Here is a 23,181-nt window from a genome sequence, read left to right as displayed (position 1 = left end):
ATTAAATTTCTATAAGGGAATCGTGAGAAAGTAGTCAAAGTTACAGATATAGGCATATTTAAAGCAGTGTTCACAAGGGTACGTCGGAAATTCTATTCGATGAGTAGATTAGTGTTTATTAATCAATCATGAATCAAGAAATCTTTGCTCTTTCTATCCTAATTGGTCAATAAATTAACTATTCTATAAATAATAAAACTATTCTACTCGTCAAGTAGACTTTCTGAACACATCCTTTTAGAACAAGAAGAAGAAGAAGAACTCTGTGAATATGTGGATAATATGAAGCAAAGACTTTTTGGCCTAATTTTTACAGAACTGAAGTCACTTCGTATAAATTTTACACATGTAATATATACATGTTCTAAGTCACTTATAAGAAGTCACTTATAAGAAGTTTTGAACGTTAATGTTAAGAAAATACGAGTTTTGTAATGTATCTCATTTTGCCCTGCATAAGAAGCATAATGAGGTTAACGCACGTTTTTATTAAAATAATAATTTTGTCCTTGTAAACTACTCTTCAACTATAAAATTTGTGTTTCTCTTATAGTGGTTAGTTTAAAGAATATTTTGATGCAAAGCTAAGTTGATTTATTTATTTTCAATTTTAAAAAATGTATAACTTCTCGGAAAGAAATGCGTGATGATCATATTTCATAACAGTGTACTTGTTATACTGTGACTTAATAAGTTTTTAAAGATCATTACGTGATTAACATCACATGTCTAACCGCGCGATAACCTGTTGACACCAACGATGAGTATCGGATAACAACAGAGGAAATTATCTGTGCGGCTCGTGGACGATTGTTTGTTGTTGGCGTGCCGCCCATATATTGTCTCGACGCATAGTATATAAATACTCTGTATATTCGCGACATGGAGCAAGCCATAGCAACAACGAGATAAAGAATTATATTAACATCAGAAAAATTAAAGAGACAACAACGACTGTAAAAATGACGATTTCGAGATTTTCCAACCTCGACTTAACACTCTCCTTTTTTAAGAGTACTATAAATATTTCAACGTTTCAAATATCGTATTAATTATCTTTGTGATGGTAAACGAATATTCATTGTTCACAAGAATCAAAATTATTTATTGTTTTTTATGTACACAAAATTAATCATGTAGTACATTGAGTAAAATATTTTCATTACATTCAAGACTGTATGTTCATGTAACTTACAATCATTATCAGACAACGTTTAGACTTTCGGCTCTCCAATTTGGCCTTCAAATAAAATCATTTGTTGAGAATTGGTAAATTTAATATAAAAGAAGAATGGATGGTCTGCGTGGAACACTGGTGTTGAAGGAAATGTCAATCGACCAGCTTTGACAACTATTCTTCCTTCTATAACACAATATAAGTAGTCAGTTAAAACATATTCAACCAAGAGACATTCTCTTCCATTTCTTTTTGATTATACGATATACAAAATGCCCCTGTTGTACATAATCTATAGTTGGACTCGTTGATGAGTTATTATTTGTGATTGAAATACAATGTGAGAAAAAAAATATTACGTTAAATGTGTTACGTTCTGGAAGAAGATGTACGCAATAAACACCGCATGTATTCACGGGGTACAAATGTACTTGTAGGTTTGCTGATCAGATCAAGGACAGGAAGGGATTATTTACTTCGTTGCAGAATATATATTTGGTAATCTTTTATTTGGGTCAAAGAACTTAATTTTTTTATCTGGGATAGGACCATATGAAAGTGTTGAAAGGGGGTTTCCAATTGAAGTAATTGGAAGGAAATGAACGAATAAATGTAACGGACTTAGTTAAATTTAAAACATTTTAATAAAATAAGACAGTTTATTAATTATTCTAATATAATATAATTTACTTTTCATTCGGGTTATAGTGATAAATTGGCGGAAAAATAATTGTAAGAGATGCAATATTTAAAAGCTAAAACGATTAACTCATTAGACACAATGAGGAGTATAGCTTAATATCAAATTTTATTAATCACTGCAGAATCCTTTCAGAAATTTTGCACATGAAATGTGAAAGGTTAAATGATTTTGAAACATTTTTGAAAGCAACAATCGGTGCTACGGGTAACCTCTCAATTGCCTGTTGACACCAACGGTGAGTATTGAATAACAACAGAAGGAGGAGAAATGATCTGAACGGCATATGAACGATTGTTTGTTGTTTGTTGTGGTTTATTGTTCGTTGACGTGCCGCCCGTATATCATCTCGACACATCAATCGCGTCAAATATTCTGTATGTTCGTGACATGGAGCGAGCCATAGCAACAACGAGATTACGAATTACATTGACATCAGATAAATTAAAGAAGCCACAACGACTATGAAAATGACGAGGCAAATTTGAGATTTTCCAATCTTGACTTAACACTCTTCTTTTTTTAAGGGGTTATACCATTTTGAAGGCTTCAAAAAATCGATTTTTCTTTTTTTGGCTTAAAAGATAGTTTATAATTTTAAAAATAAAATTCTAATAGTTTAAACAAAGAATTCATTGTTTTTTACGAGTTGTAAGCCAATTTAGTGGAACGCGCCGCAGCGTCGAATGACGCGGCTAAACTCCTAGAATGTAAAAGAAACAGGATCGACAAGTATATATTTCTATTTTATTATATTTTTTATTAACACACTGTCTAGGAGATTTTACGCAAAATAATAACGAAAGTTTTAGTGCTATTGTGTGGTCAATAGCACCGAAAACATCTCCGAGCGGTAAAATTCTCCTAGATATAGCAGCAGATATTGCTGTTTACAATTTTAATAATGGATTGACGAGCATAATGGAAATTATGCAAGTGTTAAATCTAACTATTAGTCACAATTGTTATAATTTTTGCACAAATGCGGACCCTTGACGCGTGAAAGCTGCTGAGTGCTCGATGTCTGATGCTGCCAAAGATGCACGGAGATCGTTTAAAACAAACCGAAAGAAAGAAGAAGAGGCGAATATTAACTTAGAAGGACAGCTGTATGGTACAGGAATTGCAGAGTAAAGGTAAATTTGATATTTTGCACTTTAAACACAAAATATTGTAAAGCAAAACGAAATATTGTAAAGCAAAAACATTAAACGAGTTTTCCTCAAAATCGCTTTTCTAAAGTTGGCGTTGCGGGGATCTCATGAACTACTTATCCGATTAACTTCAAATTTTGATAGAATCTTCTAATTGATACAATTTAAAGAAGTACATAAGGATTTTGCGATATATTAAATACTTTTTTATAGACATTTTTAACACGAAATTTTTAGTTGAAGAACGAACCTTTTTTTCAAGTGCTCTACATTTTCATAAAAATCAATATTTCGAAAAATCCCCATGTATTTCTTTAGATCACATCATGTAGAAAATAAACATTTTTAGTATCGTGGTCTAGGTCACACTGGATACAGAACTTCGTAACGTCGATTGGACTGACGTCGTCAAACGACCTTCTGAACACGCCTCCAGAGCCGCCATTTTGTTCTTGACGAAAAGTTAAAAAATATTTTATTCTTAAAATATCACTTAATAAAAGCCTTACAATAGATTTTTCATTTACTTCATTGTTTTGCTAAAAAAAAATTCTCCAAATCACCTATTTTTTTTAGACTGTTAGGATGGTGTAACCCCTTGCCGTACTTTGACGAGTCAGACTCGTGATAACAAGTTTGCGATTCAAGTGAATTTGACATTTCTACAAGAACAGTATCGCGTGAAGCAAGTAAGCGTATGGCTATTTCACAGATAATCGCAAGATGTTACTTTTTCCCGTTTTGCGTGCGATCTCATGCATCGCTTTAGTCCGTTCAGCGAACGTCAGCGTCTGTCTCTTGGGCCCAGATTTTACCGAGCTCATCGGTACGGTAAGGGATTAAGGTACCATAAATATTTCAACGTTCCAAGTATCGTATTAATTATCTTTTATCTAATTATCTTTGTTTTTTTTTTATAAATGGGTATTGTTCCCAAGGATAAAAATTATTTATTGTTTCTTGTATACATGAAATTAATCATGTAGTACATTGAGTAAAATATTTTCGTTAGATTCGAGACTAAATAAGATATGTTCATGTACCTTACAACTGTTATCAGACAGTATTTAGACTTTCGGCTCACCAATTTGACCTTCAAATAGAATTATTTGTTGAGAATTGCTAAATTTAATATAAAAGAAGAATGGATGGTCCGTGTGGAACACAAGTGGATCAGGCCTCCCCCCAGAGGCTTATATGATGTACGAAATGCACACGTTGTATATAATCTATAGTTGGAATCGTTGATGAGTTATTATGTGTGATTCAAACATAATGTGAAAAAAAAAATATTAGGTTAAATATGTTGCGTCCTGGAAGAAGACGTATGCAACAGACATCGCGTATACTCGCGAGGTCCAAACATATTTGCAGGCCTGCAGATCAGATCAAAGACCGAAAAGGCCCATTTTCTCTTAGATGCAGAATATATACATTTGGTGATCCTTTATTTAAGTCCATGCCAAACCCAAGCAGTATTAACTGTAGTGTTAGGAGTTACCCGGCAAAAACATCTTTCTATTCGGTTAAATAAAAATTGGGTAAAATTTAAAAAGAGAATCGTTGGGTTCCGCATGTGCTCTCTGTTGACAGCAAAGCGAGACACGGCTCTGTTTTTGTTGTCCAGGTTCAAGAGGAAGGACTTTTTACATAAAATAGTGACCGGTGATGAAAAGTGGTCGCATCATGACAATCCCAAAAGACGAAAAACGTGGACTAATCCTAGATAACCACCAAAACATCGATCACAAAACTCAATATATTCATGGCAAGAAACTCCTTTTGTGCGTTTGGTAGAACTTCAAGGGTGTGATATATATTATGAATTGTTAAAACCGGGTGAAATTATTATTGCTGCTTATACACACCAACTTTTGCGTTTAAGTGACGAAATTGAGCGCGAGAGACGGTTTTACGGAAAACGAGGCCGATCATTCTACCGCACGGTAATAACACGTCTTTGATGCATCTTTGCATAGATCCATTCAGTCTTGAACGGTGGGGGGCCGTCACCCACCCATCCACTTTTAGTACGCGGTCGACGTTACTTAAGTTCGATTATCGGAGAGCAAGTAATAAGTCCAACAGCTGTGACGATATTTTTCCAACTTATGCTTATGTAATGCATACTTATATAATTCCTTGTATATATTTTTTATATTGACCAAAGTGTGTTCCTATGCTATACAAGATATCCTAAAATAACCACCGTGCAAGAAACGAAAAATCATAAAATTATTGTACGTAAAAGATTTCAGGAACAGCTCGGCTGAAAATGTTCAAGTTTATTACACGTGAAAGGTTTCCGAGACAGTTCAATTGAAAAGTTCGCAAAATTATTTCATATGAAATGTTTCTGAGATAACTTAGCTGAAAGTTTTCAAGCTTATCGCACGTGAAACATTTCAGAAACAGCTCAACCAAAATGTTTGCAGAATCATTTCATATGAAACGTGTCATAAATAACACAACTGAAAGTTTTAGGAAATTATATTTGCGAGAAAAGTTTCAGAAACATTCCTGCTGCAACATTTCAAGTGACATATCGCAGAATTCTTTCGGAAATGTTGCACGCGAAATGTAAAAGATTGAGATAATTTTCATAGATTTCTGAGAGCTTTTCGCAACAATCGGTGCTCTACAGGATGAGTACAAGATGCACACGAATCATGTGTGCACGTTCTCGACGTGATTATGATTAACGTTATTAGATGAGATATTTTCCCATCACGACGTGAACGACATCCAAGCTCCACACAACATCGTTTTGCTGTCTGAGCTGTTTAAACTTTAGTGTTTCCTATTATACTCCAGATTTCCCTATATCAGGTTTACAACACCTTCGAATAAAGGTATGAACAATCTTCCTTCGTTATAACGTATATAATAATAAGACGGACGATCTACTTTCAATTCCTGTGTGACTGGAGCCTTCCAATGTGCACTAAGCGGCACAAAGAAAACAGCTGCAAACAAAACATTACACACAGATAATCAATAAATATTATTTGTGCAACGACGCTTAATGATATCGCGCTCTTTCTCTTTTTACTTTTTTATTAATACAATTCGTGCACAAATGTACGCTTTGCATGCATTACTATTACTATGAATTTCCTTCCGCGAACGATGTCTTTTTCTCTGGAATATTCCATTCGGTTTTTTACTGTTACCCATTTACATTACGTCCGAATTTCTTCTAATTCTAGGATTTTTCAGAATAAGTGACGAAAATAATATTTTTTATTTCGTAAGAAAATTTAGTCGCAGGATAGATAGGCCCTCTCAGTAAAGACAGAAGAAGATGAGAAACCGAAGGCGCTTGTAAAATCTTCAACTGCTTGCAAAGTCACAAGGAAGTGCTAACTAGCTATCACCATGAATGGTAAATTATAGAGCGAAGGAAGAAAGAGAAAATGAAAGTAAGCAGAATAAGAACGAGTCTTACGGATCGTTCAGCCACGTATGCTGCATGCTACCATATATACGCGCATGACAACGCTGCTCTCGTTAACTTCTCGGATCGTGCATGTGGCCTCGGAATAGCTCGAGATTGTTTGATGCTTGCACTACGAACGAAAATGGCCTGTTCGCTTCAAGGTTTACGAAATTAAGTAGAGTCCTTCGACTGTTGACGCCTACCGAAGAAACGTCAAGTCCCACTATGTAATTATTTCAAATAACATTCGACAACGAGGAAACAATGAGGAACAGTGTTTGCCGGTATCTTGATAAAATTATCTAAATAATCATTCAGATGAATAAATATATCATTTTTATCTTTATCTAGATGGGAGAAATACAAAATATATATTCATCTTAGATAGAGAAAAACATGTTATCTCATCTAAAAATTACGAAACGATATTACGGTCCATATCAAACTAGAGATTGGAAATTAGATTTCAACGAATCAATAAATTTCAGTTTTGTTTCCTTTGGTCTATTCTTTTTAGCTGCACTGCTGCAATTAAAAAGAACAGACCATTTGTTTCAATTGATCAATCCACTTTAAGTTCGTATCAAACTGTCGACTGTGAGTGAGCTGTTAATGATCATTGGTCTTTTTTGTTAGATCCTTAAATTTAGAGCGATTACGTTGACGAGTTACTTAACCGTTGTACAATTTTACGATTTATGTAATTTTTATTATAAATTTTTATAAAGTCTTTCATGAAAACAATATCATCTAAAAAAATTATCTAGATAAGTAGCGGCACTTATCTTTCATATAGATCAATTAAAAACAAAAACATCTTCGTCTCATCTAAAATGATTTTTTCGGATTTTTTCTCATTTTCATCTAGATGAATCTGAAATCATCTAAGGCAAACACTGACCAGGAAGCATGTAAGTATCTTTCGACAGGTTCCAAACATAGAAGAAAACGCCCGTTTGCCAATTTTAGTTCAACAATGATCTTCCATTTTGCATTTTTTATAAATCTTGCATTTTCAAAACAATTTGTACAGAGTAAGGCACTTATAAAGTGGGCTATTTCAATAATTCTTTTATTTTTAATGGTAAAAGCTCATGCTCTGGACGATAATTGTTTGTTCCGTGAACAATATCCAATAATTACATTATTTCGGTTGTAAATTGAAGAATCGAAGACATCTCTAAGACACTTTTTTAAAAATAGTATGTTATATTTTTTACCTATTTTCTAATAGAGTTTTAAAACGCGTAAAATAGATATATTGAAAGTCATTCAAAGTCAGTTATGAGAAAAATTTATTTCAAAAAATGGATCAAATACTTCCGTAATTTATTTATTTTTATATAACTGCTATTGCAAATGTTCCAAATAGTGACCTTGAATATTAATGCATGCTCTGAAACGATTTAGTATAAAAAATTCTGCATTTCTTGTTATATTCTATAGTTTTATACTCTGCATTCTAATTAAATTATCAGATTTATTTCTGTATATTAATATTTTATATTATATTTATATGGATGTATGAAGAATATTTATGTGAATATCAGAAGTTAATCTCGATAAGCTTGGAAATCTAAATTATTTTAGATTATATAGAGAAATTTGGCAAATATATAAAATTTTTAAAGAATTTTGCAGAATAATGAGCGGAACCAGTAGAAACATACTTCAAATTCCCATAATAATATTTGGCGAATAAAAACAAAGAATATTAAGCGAAGCTAAAATATAAACTACAAAAATCCTTACAAGAAAATATGGTAAAACTAAAGAGAAAGGAAAGCAAAAGTATGAAAATTAAAATAATCAGTAAAACATAAACATCTTCTCAAATATATACGATTTATTCCAAAAGTTCCCGAGTTTTCATTAAAACTCACTCTGTAATATAATAATTATAATTTTTATTTATAATCATTCGAAATATATCCCTTCCGAAAAAATATAATCTTTACAACAGTCATATAACTTTAGAAAACTTTGCTGAAACTTCTCCCCTTGAAATAACATCGTCAAAGCCTTCTGAATGTCCAAAATACTGTCAAACTGCTTTCCCTTTAGTTTCATTTTTAGTTTCGAGGACAAAAAATAGTCACACGCTGCCAAATCAGGTGAGTAACTAATGGGGAATGACCAATAACTAGGACCGATTTGGAAGCTGTACGCATGACAATGCATTTGTGAACATTATCATGTAGGAACGATCAGCCTGCCTTGTATTCGGTATTGATGAGGATGAACCCGATCAATTCTTGCCAGCAAACGCCTTCACAACGCTCAAGTAATAATCTCTGTTGATAGTCTTGTCTTGCGGAACGAACTCCTCATGGATAATCCCAATCCGAATCATAGGAAATGATGAGCACAGCTCGTCATTTTCCAGCGATTTCCTACTGTCCCGAAACCATTCACGGACCGCTCCTAAACTGATATACGGGATAGTATTTTGTCCCTACAAGCTTCTCATTGCAATAACATAACGTAACAATAAGCATAACATTGCTAATGTTTCTACGAACGTTTTGCCCAATTTCACACAAAACTTGATATTCGTTCGTTGCTCTCATGATTTCACGACGAATCACAAAAGTTATGCCGGTTTTATATTTGTGGTAAAATAACCGTTAGAGAATACCGATTCTCCTTCAAGGGGTTATTTTTATTTTTAACCCCCTAAACCGATTCCGGATAAACCGGGTAACACCAACGAAAAATTGTTTAGTCATTAGGTTTGCTTGCTCTATAATTCTGCAAAGTTTCAGGTTTATTGGAATTTACGCGTTGCCGAATGTCCTATGTCCTATGTTAGGTAGATATGGTCCACTTCAGATCCACGGATCAAGTCTCCCATATCTTAGTAGTGCAAGATAGTAGCATTGGCGATACGTTTGTCTAATTTTGGTTATACTGGCATTTATTGTGCAAATATTATCCAATATAGCCAGCCAGATAACGAAACTTACAAAAGTAGATTTTGCGCAGTATTTGCTACAAATTTTGTCGACATTTTGCTGGCGGAAATATAACAAGATTTGTTATATCCTTAGCAGAACATAATAACGAATATAACCTGTTAATTTAATCTAATCTCACATATTAATCTGTTATCACGCTCTGCTAGCAAATCTTTATATTTCTACTGGCAAACTGCCAAAATTTATAGCAGATATTACGCAAAATCTATTTTTGGAAGTTTAGCTACTCGCCTGACTTTATATTGGTTCATCAGTATACCCAATGAATTATAATAATTCTGGATACAATGTTACCTATTTAATTATATAACAATTTCTGTAATCATTTTAATTGTTAGGTGTAGCAAGACAATATAACTTGTTGTTTTACTTTCAAAGTTATATTTTGTATAACTTATTTAAATATACAAAAAATTTAGTAGAGATTAATTATATGATTATTCAATATCTTTTATTGCACTAATTAAAACACAGAGGTGACAGGGTCACCTGAATCAAATCTAGCACATCCCTGGGTCAAGTCTCCTAGAGTAGGAGACACATTTCGATTATTTTATTTAAAATGTAAATTATTCTAAAATTATTATTTTTTAACTTCGTTAATATGGTTGAATATTAAAATATCTACGACGATAAGGACGTTCTGATTTTCCTTTCATTTTTTAAGACATATTCGACAAAATCAAAAGAGGGTGTCAAGATTCCCCAGGTTCTCCTGATCTTATATAACATCATCACATTTTATACATTACATGTCATGATATGTACACATTACCTTACATAAGATACACATTTTATTGATCATACGAATTAGGTCCTGTTTACTGATTACATATCTCTAGAATAATTCTCTGAATATAGAGATCCGCCGAATATCATTATTATCAATATTTTTATCAAAAATATATGAATAAAATCGAGATTCTCGGTACGCTGGTCGAATAATACGACAACAGTGTATGTAAAGGACATTAATTACCATTGTTATCACTGCGAACAGTACAAATATATGGGTGTGGCTACAATTGGATTTTCATCATGAATATCGAAAAATATTGGTAAAGACCTCTCGAACTTGATAAATTCGATGACTTCAACGAACTCAACAGTCCACTCCTATCCTCACTGGGTTTGTAGTATTTAATGATCGCCAAGAAAGGATGATCGACGCGAACATTAATGGGCTCCGGCGGTTGCCAGCCAAGCGAAAGAGGTATGACAACAGCACCTGACGGAAAATGTTTGCATCAATTATCTGTTTCAATAGGAAGGTGCGCTCTTCTGTGTTCTGTGTGTGAATGGACGCAAATGAAACATGCTCCAGTGAAATACCACCAATTGTACCGATTCTATTCCTACGAGTGCTCTAATTAGCTAATGGAGACCAATTAGATTTCAGAGAACATGGGAAGGAAAATGGAACTTTGTGTCTACCAATGTCATTGAGACTACAAAGGGACAGACTGCCTAATAGCGAAAGATGTTAGTATATTTTACACATTTTATACGTGTATATTTATCATGACCATGTATATACGTGTATATACATTTTACATGTATATACAAGATGAGCCAGTTAAAATGTTACAAACTTATATCTCGGAAACAAAACATTTTAGAGGAAAATGTCTCATGCAAAAGTTTTGTGACTTCAAGGGAGACATATGGCAATATCATTGGCTTGAACTTGGATAGTCATTTGAAGATCACATGAAGGTCAATTTGAATTTGGAAACTCCCATTTTTCATTGCATATTTTTATAGCTTACCTCGAAGGCTTTTCAAAATATTATAATGAAATATTTTTTCATAAGGTACTTTTCGGTTGTAAGGCTTAAAATGATATAAAAGGATGCATATGAGCAAAAAATAAAAAAAAAAATTTATTCGAGATATTCAAAATGATGACCCTTACTGCGATACATTTTTTAATTATTTTATGAAAACATTCTCGGATACGTGCTAATATTTCTGAAGTCACACACACACACACACACACACACACATACACACACATACACAACAGAGATATAAATCCGAACGGACATTCTCCATGTGGTATATCTTGGATAATGCTAATTCCGGGAATATTGTAACTTTCAAGCTTTATAACTCAAAAAGTACTTAATGAAAAAATATTTCATAATAGTATTTTGAAAAGCTTTCGAGGTAAGCTACAAGAATATGCAAAAAGAAATGGAGATTTCTATTTAAGACATTGAAGGTGACCTTCATATGATCTTCAAACAACTATCCAAGATCAAACCAATGACAACATCGTATGTCTCTCAAAGCCACAAAACTTTTGTGAAACATTTTTTTCTAAAATACTTTGTTTCCGAGATATAAATTTGTAACACTAACTGACTAATCCCGTATGATATATATCATAACCAAAACCAAAGTCAGCCATTTCACAAATTATAATAATAATATAATATATAAATATAAATAATAATGTATGTTCTTAAAATTTGTATGCTATTTATATGTATAACTAACTATTAATTTTTTTTCTATAAAATTTAGTCGTATACTTATATTGTATATTAAAATATTTGATGACTTTTTTCCAAACGTTAAAATAATAATTTCTATTTCTTAATTATTCTTATTAATGAAATGTATTATCTCCTCTCTCTCTCTCTATCTCTCTCTAAAAAAAAGAAATATTACGAGGGCAATTTAAAAAGTTTGCGGTCTACCATATTAAGGTTAGTATCACGTTCCGTTTTTTATCGCATCTCGGCGCCATCTTCGCCCCATAAACAGCTGTGAAATATCAAGTTTCGATTTGCTGAGCTGTTAATTAAAAATAGCCGTTTAAATCTCAGTGCATCGTTGAAAATGGAGAAAATTAAGCATCATGCAGTGAACAAATATTTCGTCACAAAGTTTAATGTCAACATAAATTTTTAACGAGATGAAAGGTATATTGGATAATTCTGCACCTTCATTTGCTACAGTACAAAAATAGTCTGTTGAATTTAAACACGGTCGTGCAAGCTTGAAAGATGACCCCCGTAGTGGGTGCCCGAAAAATGCCATCACGCCAGAAATCATCAATAAAGTGCATGATATTGTTTTGGAGGATTGCTGATTGAAGGTGTCTGAAATTACTGAGGCTGCAGGCATCTCAGATGAAAAGATATATCACATTCTTTCTGAGAAGTTAGGTATGAGAAAGCTGTCTGTAAGATACCGCGTTTGTTGACAATTGATCAAAAACGCGAATTCAAGTACAGATTCTCAGAAATGTTTGGATCGTTTTAAAAAGAATCCAGAAAATTTTGTCCGTCGAATTGTAACGACTAATAAAACATCCATCACCATACTCCAGAAACAAAACTGTCAAAACAATGGATGCATAGTGGTTCTCAACTCCCAAAGAAAGGCAAGGTCAACTTCGTCTGCAGGAAAGTGTATGGCTTCGATTTTCTGAGTTGTTTTAAGGGGATATTATTAATAGATTATTTTGTGAAAGATCAAACGATAAGTTTGACAGTACTATGCTAAACTTTTTGACAAATTTAATGAAAAAATTCGCGAAGAAAGATCGAGTTTAGCAAAGAAAAAAAAAATCATTTCCTGTCGGGATAATGCACGACCTCGAGACACAAGTGTTGTTTCTATAGCAAACATTTTCAAGTTGAAGTGCGGATCTGCCGCCTCGTCTACACCTTATTCACCTGATATAGCCATCTACCTGACCTCCATCTTTTCCCTGACCTCAAAAAATTTTTCGGGGGCGGGAAAAGATTTTCCTCAGATGATGAGCCGAAAGCGGCAGTGAAACGGTTATTTTGAGGACCGGAAGGCCGAACTTCTGTGGGACAAAATGTGGGACAAAAGCACATCGCTAGACCAGGCGTATCGAAGTACAGAAAGATTGTATCTACAGAGAGATAATAACAATCGCTTTTCTTTCTACAATTAAAACGTCAAGGAACGCCATGTAATCTTTCGTGTAATTATTTCAGCAGATGACTTATAGTTTACACAAAAATAAACAAAATGATTATATTTTACAAAGAAATACTNTACACTTGACCCAGCGATGCTCCAACTTCTTTAACCCATCTGAAAAATACGTTTTCTCGAAGTCTGCAAAGTAGGCCTCCGTGGCGGCGATGACCTCCTCATTCGGCTAAATTGGTCGAATTGGACTACGAACTGCTGCCCCATCCACCGTATTCTCCAGATTTGGCCCCGTGCGACTTTTTTTGTTTCCAAACTTGAAAAAGTCATTCGCCGGGCAGAAATTTGAGTCGAATGAGGAGGTCATCGCTGCCACGGAGGCCTACTTTGCAGACTTCGAGAAAACGTATTTTTCAGATGGGTTAAAGAAGTTGGAGCATCGCTGGGTCAAGTGTATCGAGCTAAAAGGAGACTATGTTGAGAAATAAATCGCCACTTTCCCAAAATTTTCGTTTTTCTTTTGTAGGCTAAGTACTTATCGGACTGCCCTCGTATGTGTGTAGTTAATCATTATATGTTGATAATTGTTTTCATAATTGTTTATTTATGGACTACTGGCAAAGTTTTCTGCAATTTTTTCTGTAAAATCTTGCAACACACATACACACACACACACACACAAATATTATTATTTATATAATAAGTTTTATATAAATGCAAAGAATTAATATATTTTATCACAACAACTAATATATTGTGTGTTTCATTCAATACAAACATTTATATTATCTTTTAACACTTCTTATTCCTTTCCATAATAAAGATAACATTTTTACTTATTCCATTTAAGACATATACTTGGTTGCGGGACGTTTTCTTGATGCATGCACGAAATCCTACTTTCTGATAACATTGATCAATAATCGCGGTAAAGAAACAGTCTAAAATTATTAATTCTTCGTAGTTACGATATACCTTCCGATTTAACTACCAAAAAGTTCGAACGGTAAATCATATTTACACGATTGTAGTACTACAAACCATCATCGTTGACTAATAGTAGTTAAGCAGTTAGTTAGTTAAATAGTGTGTAATAATAACACAAGAATACAGATGCGTTGTAGGAACGCGAAGAAAAGGAGGAAAAAGAAAGAAAGAAAGAAATATATGAAAAGGTACATTTTGCAAATTAGCAAATCCACAGACATTGGAAGCGTATATGTGAGCGACATTTAGTTATTACACGTAGCTTCAAATTACATCAGCATACAAAATTACATGCGTGCCACAGAAACTCCGAGAATAATGAATTTTGAGTCTTTCATCGTATACAAACATGCACAGGCATAGGCGAACTATTCTTAAAATGATTTCTCAGAATTTCTTAGAAGCGAAAAAGAATCTCGACGTGTCCCAAAAGAAACAATGAGCGAGATATTATCTTGTTTTTCATATAAGATTATTATCGTTAGAGTCCGGATAAGTGTAGTCATTTCATTCAATGTCATCATTTCTTTGGTTTTTATCTTCATTAAACATTTGTACCGATAAATTTGATATTATAGGTTTTTGATATTTTTATAATAGATATTAAAAAAATATAATATAAATATAGTAAAAAATATTTTTATAAAAAGTATATAAATAATATTTACCGTAAATAATAACATCATTAATTGTACATAATTACTGATAATTTCGTTATAAAAATAATTAGTATTATTGTTACAATAATACTAATTATTATTATAATTATGGGATAGTTACGAAATAGAAAAATATAAATTTGGAACAGGAACAGATAAAATATGAGAAAAACTCGATGAAAAGTGTGAAAAATCGATTGCAGGAAATAAAAGGCAAAAATGATTCAAGTAATCATGATTTCAAGTTAATATTTCGCCCATCTTTGATAACAAAGAACAAAACAACAAACGAAGCAAAAGGTACTCACCAGTAACTGCGGCCGCCTCGCTACCTTCCTCATTAACTTCGATGAAAGCCTTCTGTACGACTTTAGAGATCTTCAGAGGCCGGTCTGAGATGCCGCTGAAGTTCGCACTATTAGAAAAAGGTTCGGAAAGACCCATCTGAAGGAGAAAGTATTACGTATTAGTTGTTGCGCCACACGCTTATTGTCGCATAATGGTTGATCGTCCGTGAATTGCGTTAAATCACACCTTATCGGACAACGTATCTCCAAGATTCAGTTTGGCCTCGACCTTAAACTTGGGCAAGAATAACTTGACCTCACGCTCATACGTTTGGCTGAGACGTGTGTTGCACGCTTCAGTCACGGCATCGAGATTGTTGGTCAACGCGGCCAGACCTTCGATTTCATTCGGCAGGATAATTACCATGCTGATCTGTGTATTCTGCGATTGCAATAACAATAAATAATAAATAAAAATTCCAAACACACTATGATGCGAGCATTTGCGCGAGAAAAAGGGGAAGGAGGAAAAGGAGGTTAAGAAAGCAGGAGAAAAAAACTGAAAACTCGAGAAAAAACGATTATACGCCCGAACCTGTGCAAAAACAGATTTTGAGCGAAGTCTGCTACAAATTTTCGATGGCAGAAAGGCAACGAATCTAACACAAAGGTTCTGTTCTATTATATTAGGTGGTTGCATATGAAACCGCCAGCTGGCAATAGATGGCGTTAGGTATACTATTTCTCCGAATTGAAAGTTGGCAATACACATGATGACAGGTCTATAGAGTCCCGCCAAAACGCCATAGGTGACATTTGTGCGACGCGTTAACATCGTCTATTTTGATTGTGTTTACAATGATAAGTTTTGTTCCAAATAAGTCACATTTGCAGGAAGTTATGCTCCATTACTTCCTGGCAAAGTAATCGCTCGCGGAAACGCATCGTTTGCTAGAGGAAGTGTATGCCGAACATGCTCCATCAAGCACAACGTGCAATGAGTGGTTTCCAAAGTGGTGGTTTCTCTATGGACAACAAGAACCACGGAAAGCCATCCAAAAATTTGAGGATATGGAAACCGCTGCTGAAACCGTCGGAAACTATCGCTGGGAATCGATTGTAACTGATCCGTTTGAAACTGTACGAGAAGAGACCGGAATAGTAGAATCGCCATGACAAGTTGATTTTGCAGCACGACAACGCCAGGCCGCATATTGCTCAATCAGTCAAGAAGTACTTAAGAAGAGTGAACTAGGAAATCCTACTCCACCCGCAATATTCCCCAGACATCGCTCCCTCTGATTACCATTCGTTCTGGTCGATACAGTCAGCGCTTACGGCACAGCACTACACCTCGTACGAGGAGTCAACAAATAGCTGGATAACTGGATTGTCTCCAAAGAATCCGAATTCTTCCTGCGTGGAATCCGATTGTTGGCCGAAAGATGGGCCAAGGTTATCTGGGCAACACTTTGAATAAACCAGTTCGTCGATTTGCTATCAAACCACTATTTTTTCTTTCGCTCAAAAATGGGCGGTTTTTTATATGCAACCACCTAATATTATGTTGCTTAACTGCTGCTAAGAAACGCAACAGAGCAATGTTGACGGGCAAAATGCGAGCAGATTGGCAGCAGAAACCGAGCGGAGTCTGTGATTGGCAGATTGGTAGCAAAAACCGAATATATCGGACAGTTTGAGGAAGCAAGCTCTGCGCAGCTTCTGCTGCGCAATTTACTCGCATTGTCTGTCAGCAGATTCTACCGCCAAAATACAAGCTGAATGCGGACACAAATGGTTATGCTTTTAGTGTGGGATTCTGATCAAATTTGCTGATCTGCGATTGCAGTCTGTGCTCTTATTGAGTTATATATATTATTATATACAATATAATTACATAAAATCATATGTGAATTTTGCCCATATACGTGGTTACATATATGATCGTACATGTCCACGAAAAAAATGAGATTATGTCATTTAATTAAATGCCGATATCACGTGCTATCAAAAACATAAGTAGCCGTAGAAGCATTTACTTCGATTATACTTGCATATCATTTGTAAACAACTTTGTATTTTGTTCGTTGTGATTATATATAGTCATATACAGGCAAATTTTATATATGATTTTTTTTTCTCAGGAACGTATCGCACCTTGTGCGTGTGATATATATGCACGTATGTGGGGCGATGAAATTTCACACAGTTTAATGAATTTCAATAATTTGTAGGAAGAAATATTACCGCGTATGGTAGTTCGATGCATTTGGCGTTAATTTCTGGCAAATCCAAGTATTTATAATAGCCTTTCCTGTACATAGTGGGAACCTGCTTTTCGGTGTTGGCGTCAATATGGAACGGACGGTCTATGGTATTCTTGGGATCGAATTCTTTGGCCCATTTGCCTTTGAAGTACACCGCGTTAGCGAGCACTAATGCAGTGAATGGATCCAAATCGTCTGATAAAAAATAAAATTCATCTTGTGAGATTCGTTTAGAATCAATAAATTCTAACATCTGATTTCCTCTCTACGTTATTCAAAGATATAAACATCCTGATGTATCTATATAATTTCTATGTAATTGTACATCTACGTAATTTTATTCTTTTAAATTTCTTCATCTCTCCGAGTTTAGAAATATCCTCTATCTCGAAATTTCTCACAATGAAATCTCACTCAACATGAATGAATATTTATTTAAAATGATAATAAAAATATTGTTACTTGAAATTGTAGGAATAAATGTTTCGCTTTGGTTTAAAATAAATTCTGACTGCATACAAATGAATCGCTCAATCGAATAGAACTTATTACTAAGGATCCGAAATGAACAAAGTTCTTTGGAGAGTAGATAATACTTATACGTATATAATGAAATTGTTAAAAACACTTCGGGATATATTTGCAATAATTCTGTCTTGTCATTTTTTTTTATTATAATATAAAATAGATGTATTCAAAAGAATAAAATCATATTTTCGATAGTCGTCAAAACGATCGATAGGTATAAAATGTAAATTGTTCTAACCAGGTTTAATGATGCTGTCGATGCGATTCTCGGTCTTTTCTTTGCACCAATTATTAATGGTATCTGCGGCCTGTTGGTTTTGTGTAAAGTCCACCGGCTGAATGTCAGAATAGAAATGAGTCTGGATATCATTCTTATATTCGGGTTTCACTTCGAAATTATTAGCGATAAACAACTTGTTGGCGAGTTTCAAGGTAACGTTCTCGACATTCTACGAGAAAAATAATTGCATTGTTTTTATTGTTCACCATTCCACCTTTTATGGTTCACCATTCGAAGGTTAAACATTTTGTAGTATTCTGCTGTTTAATAATTACGTTCAGACTACTGATGAGATTTTGGTAATTTTTGAGAGTCTGGGTCTGCGATTCGGGAAGGTGGAGAACATTCTTGAACTGGTTCTTAGTTTCTCCTTTGGAACCAATTGCAGCCATGCTCAAGGCAACATGAGCACTCAGAGGAGAGCATATCAAATTACCTTCCGTCTCTTTCGCAACAGTCTGAAAAAGTCATTCGTTATAAACACCGTGAGTTTCCTTACAATCGTAACGTAACAATATAAGTCCCTCTGTTTATTACGAATTTTATAATTTTGGTTAAAATCAAATTTAACAATATATTTCTTATCACACGATCATATCATTATTATTAAAATACGTGATGCGAAATTTAACTGATTAGTTGTGTTTTATCGAAATAAATCGTACTGATCTGATAAAACTTATAATTTTCAACAATTATTTTCATTGATGATATAAAAAAGTACTAACGTGACACGTAGTGATGTAAAAAAAAACTATCGAGTCAATTATGTTCTTATGGAATTTTTAAAATATTTAAATTACTTGCCTTAACGAAATTAGTAGAGAATAAACGGACACCGTTTGCCACAGTTTGATGGGAAGTAGATGTGGGAGTTGGCACGGCCATCGTTGATGCTATTAGCCAAAGTGCCAAAAGACTTCGATATACTATAATAATTAAGAAAAAGCATATTTTAACGGCAAATGCGACACAAAACTTAATAATTCTTAGTTTTAATATCGATCTTGTTAAAAATTTCCAGATGAACTTTTCCTGGAAATCCAAGGAAATTTATGTGAGTCCATATAAAATATTAAAAATATAGGAATCCACATGATGTGTGAAAATTCATTTATATATATAGTAATTTTATAATCCGAAAAAGGATGTTTTTTTATCATTTTGGCCGTATTGTCAAAAATATATACTAGACGTTTCTTGTGCTGCTCTTAGAGGAATGTTTAAATTAATAATATTTGTACATCATTTGAAGCCATTTAATTAACGCTCCATAATGAAAATTGTAAGTCTTCTGGTTATAAAGTCAGATAATTCACACAACTGCATATGAATACACAATAAATTTTGCATCCGTGAATAAGAAAATATGAAATCTATTTTAATTCGTATATTTACGTTTACCTTTTTTCTATTTATATTTTTAACAATACGGCCAAAATTAAAAAAAAATCCTTCTTCGGATTATAAAACTACTTAACTCGTTTCCTGTATAATTTTCATGTGGAAATTAAAAAATTTCATTTAGAAATTTAACTGAAATAATGACGGTAAATATAATAATAAGGAAAACTTGCAATCGTACGACGAGAATATCCGCGTACAAATAATGTCGCAATTACTTCGTCGTAATTATACAAACATTGTTCGGACCATACATGTGCAAACCCCAAGGTCGATGATTCAAATCAAACATCTCTACTCATTTCTATCTTTAATCGCGCGACATAAAATATGTTCGTGACTCATTGAACTGTTTATGCTTAACAACAAGACTTCCTGATCGTACGATGCTATTCATAATTTTACGAACAACCGAAGATGTAAAAAAAAAATGATTTAAATAATGACTATATACTTCATGACGTCGCCGTATAGCAAAAAATTTTGTGCTAAATTTAATAGACTTCATATGTTCCAAACAGTCCACACAAATTTTTGTGTTAATTTAAGACACTCCGGGAAAAGATGATTATATATGATTATATATGATTATATATAATATATATATTATATATAATTATATATAATTATATAAAATCATATATGAATTTTGCCCAAATATGACTATATATATTCATATATAACGAAAATATATTGTTTACAAATTACATGCAAATACAATCGAAATAAATGCTTCTGGCTACTTATGCTTCTGACAGCACATAATATCGATATTTAATTAAATAATATAACATCATTTTTTTCGTATATAGACGTACGATGTACAAACATATATGTGACCACATATATAGGCAAAATTCATGTACGATTTTATATAATTATATATATATTCGTATATAATTATTTTTTTCCGGGTACGATCGAAATTTCCCAAAATGATCGAAGAGAGCGAAATAAGCAACTGTGTGAAACGATAACGAAGCGATAATAAATAATGTCTCAGCACATAAAACGCGACCTCGGTGCGCGTTCCGTCAAGTTAACGAGAATCGAATGTTTGAATATTATATAACGTAACGGTGATAAATACGGTAACGAAGAGATACGGATAATTTCATCGAACGGATCACTTACAACATAAGAAAAATTTGTGTTACACTTAATACATGTTCCAAACAGCCCATATAAATTTTTGCCTTAATTTAACACGAGGTAAATATGTTAAAAAATAACGTAAATATTGTGTCGAAAATTAACACAAAATTAATGTTAATCGACACCGAAATATAAAATGTATTATTTTACATATGTTGAATATCAACTCAACACAAAATATTGAGATAACATAAATATAATGCGTTAAATTAACACATGAATATGTTAAAAATTTAATACAAAAATTTTAACAAGTACCGATTTAAAAATAATTTTACCTTTCTATTAATCTAATTCTCGGTCGATTTCAATTTATTTAATACAACGACACTTCGATATCAAAAGGCCGAAATTTTTTCAATTTGGTTTTATATGGAAAAAAAGGCTGATGAGCCTAGAAAATATTGTATACATAACGCGTTATTGTGCTACAACTTCGAAAAAGGGAACATGATTTGTTGCTAAGCTGACGTGGAATAGTGTACTGATAATAATAATGAACGAGAGCACTTCGATATCTATACCGTTATGTTCACGTTTCTTCTCTGTCTCATCGGGAAAAACCCATCAGGACGTAAATTCAACAGCTTCGTTATATGTGTGTGCAACTAATTGCTTACGTCAATTAAAAATATGTGACGGCCAAGTTCACATTTGACCTTGTTCGTATGCAACAGCTTTCTCGGTAAAGAATACTTCCACATGTTGAAGGAGGAAACAAAAAGAAAATTCATCATTTTAAGAGGCAAATTCGCGGTAAAAATACTCGAGGCTTGACGCGTAATTGATCAATTAAGTTGTGTAATTCCCCATGCAGGAATCGTATATAGTCTGCCAATACAAGATACTGACACGATACCGGACCGGCACCAAAAAGCAGACGTCATCTTTTGTTATTGGCCCAATATCGGTCCAAACGTTTATAAAATATCTTAAAAATAAAGATATTAAATATTTTGTAAATGTTCAAATGTCCGGAAAATACAACGTAGAAAGATTAGATAAATATTCTGAGAGAGAAATATTTTAAAAATTATGAAGAATATTCGATAATAATTATGGTATTGATTTTCGGTATTTTTACGATATCGGCCTGTTTCTATCGTTCCAATGTTAAAGCAGTACTGGAATACAGTTTTAGTTTCGTACAAGAGTGTGAAAGTAAAACGGGTTGAACTGAGTAAAAAAGTTCTCTACTACCTTGCAAACAACCATGAAAAATTCCGAATGATCAATTATTGAAAATGATCATATATAGAAGTTTCTTTAATTGATAACTGAAAAATTTACGTGTTATGTTCAAATGACAACTGTTATACGTAGCGACAGACAGATCAGTATGTTAAACCTTAAATTTCGAACCTTGAACGTTGAATCGTTAGATACAACAGTCATATATTTGTACGTAACATATCAGATACTCTATATAATTATATAAGGTAAATATATAGAAAACTGGTGCTACCTCCGATGGGCTTGACCTTGACATATGTTATAGAGGTCACTCTCCTGAATGAACAATGAGCGACGGGTAAAACCTTCGGAAGGTTACTCAGGAGAGTGATCTCTACTATATATGTCAAGATCAAAGTCACTGGAGGTGGGTCTCCTACAGTAAATACGTGTACGTGTTTCAAACTTCTTTTATTAATAATTTTTTAGTGAATAATCAGTGACGCATAAAACCTTTTGATTGTTACTCAGAGCCATGTCCTTGGTAACATATGTCAAGATCAAGCCAATCGAAGGTGGCACCAGTTTTCTATATATTTACCTTATATAAAATTATATATGAAATCATATATAATTATATATAGGCAAATATAATTCCAAATATATAATTATATATATTCGTACACACTCATATATGAATATATATAAGATTATATATAGAATTATATATACTCATATATGATTACAGAGAATTTATATATAATTATATATTTCATATAATTATATTTAATTCTATGTAATATATATGATATATATAATTATATGTAATTATATATGATTATATGTAATTATACATGATTCCACATATGATAATATTATTGTATATTATACAGGCGATTATATACGTATTACATACAACCATGTATATGCCCAGATAACATAAAAGTCCAAAAGATATTCTAAAATGTCCGAAAGAGCTTCAAAGAATTTATGACGTTCTTTGGATGTCTTACATCTTTCGGACTTTTGTGCTATTTGGATGGTCATAACATGTAATATAATAAAATATAATTTA

The 23,181-nt window shown here is 33.2% G+C and overlaps 1 protein-coding gene across 9 annotated transcripts in view; it reads right to left on the bottom strand.

Annotated features, from left to right (window-relative positions):
- LOC106745222 (antitrypsin-like) overlaps window positions 1-23,181 on the bottom strand; it is a 45,051-nt gene that overhangs the window by 11,207 nt on the left and 10,663 nt on the right. For 5 of the 9 annotated variants that reach the window (XM_014620612.1, XM_014620610.1, XM_014620608.1 and 2 more), the window contains exons 3-8: window positions 19,182-19,303; window positions 18,650-18,832; window positions 18,333-18,543; window positions 17,547-17,761; window positions 15,547-15,741; window positions 15,321-15,456 (exon numbers count right to left, since the gene is read on the bottom strand). In XM_014620612.1, coding sequence (XP_014476098.1) covers window positions 15,321-15,456; window positions 15,547-15,741; window positions 17,547-17,761; window positions 18,333-18,543; window positions 18,650-18,832; window positions 19,182-19,303 — 1,062 coding nt within the window. Of the gene's footprint in view, window positions 1-1,084; window positions 1,364-5,301; window positions 5,998-9,877; window positions 10,677-15,320; window positions 15,457-15,546; window positions 15,742-17,546; window positions 17,762-18,332; window positions 18,544-18,649; window positions 18,833-19,181; window positions 19,304-23,181 lie in introns of those variants that run through there. The other 4 variants (XM_014620609.1, XM_014620607.1, XM_014620613.1 and 1 more) reach the window with 3 other exon arrangements.

This window comes from Dinoponera quadriceps, unplaced genomic scaffold (assembly GCF_001313825.1).
Source record: "Dinoponera quadriceps isolate SergipeBrazil2010 unplaced genomic scaffold, ASM131382v1 scaffold1270, whole genome shotgun sequence".
NCBI classification, from domain to species: Eukaryota; Metazoa; Arthropoda; class Insecta; order Hymenoptera; family Formicidae; genus Dinoponera; species Dinoponera quadriceps.
Note: the sequence above shows the minus strand (reverse complement) of the source record. Positions and strands in the feature narration are given on the sequence as shown.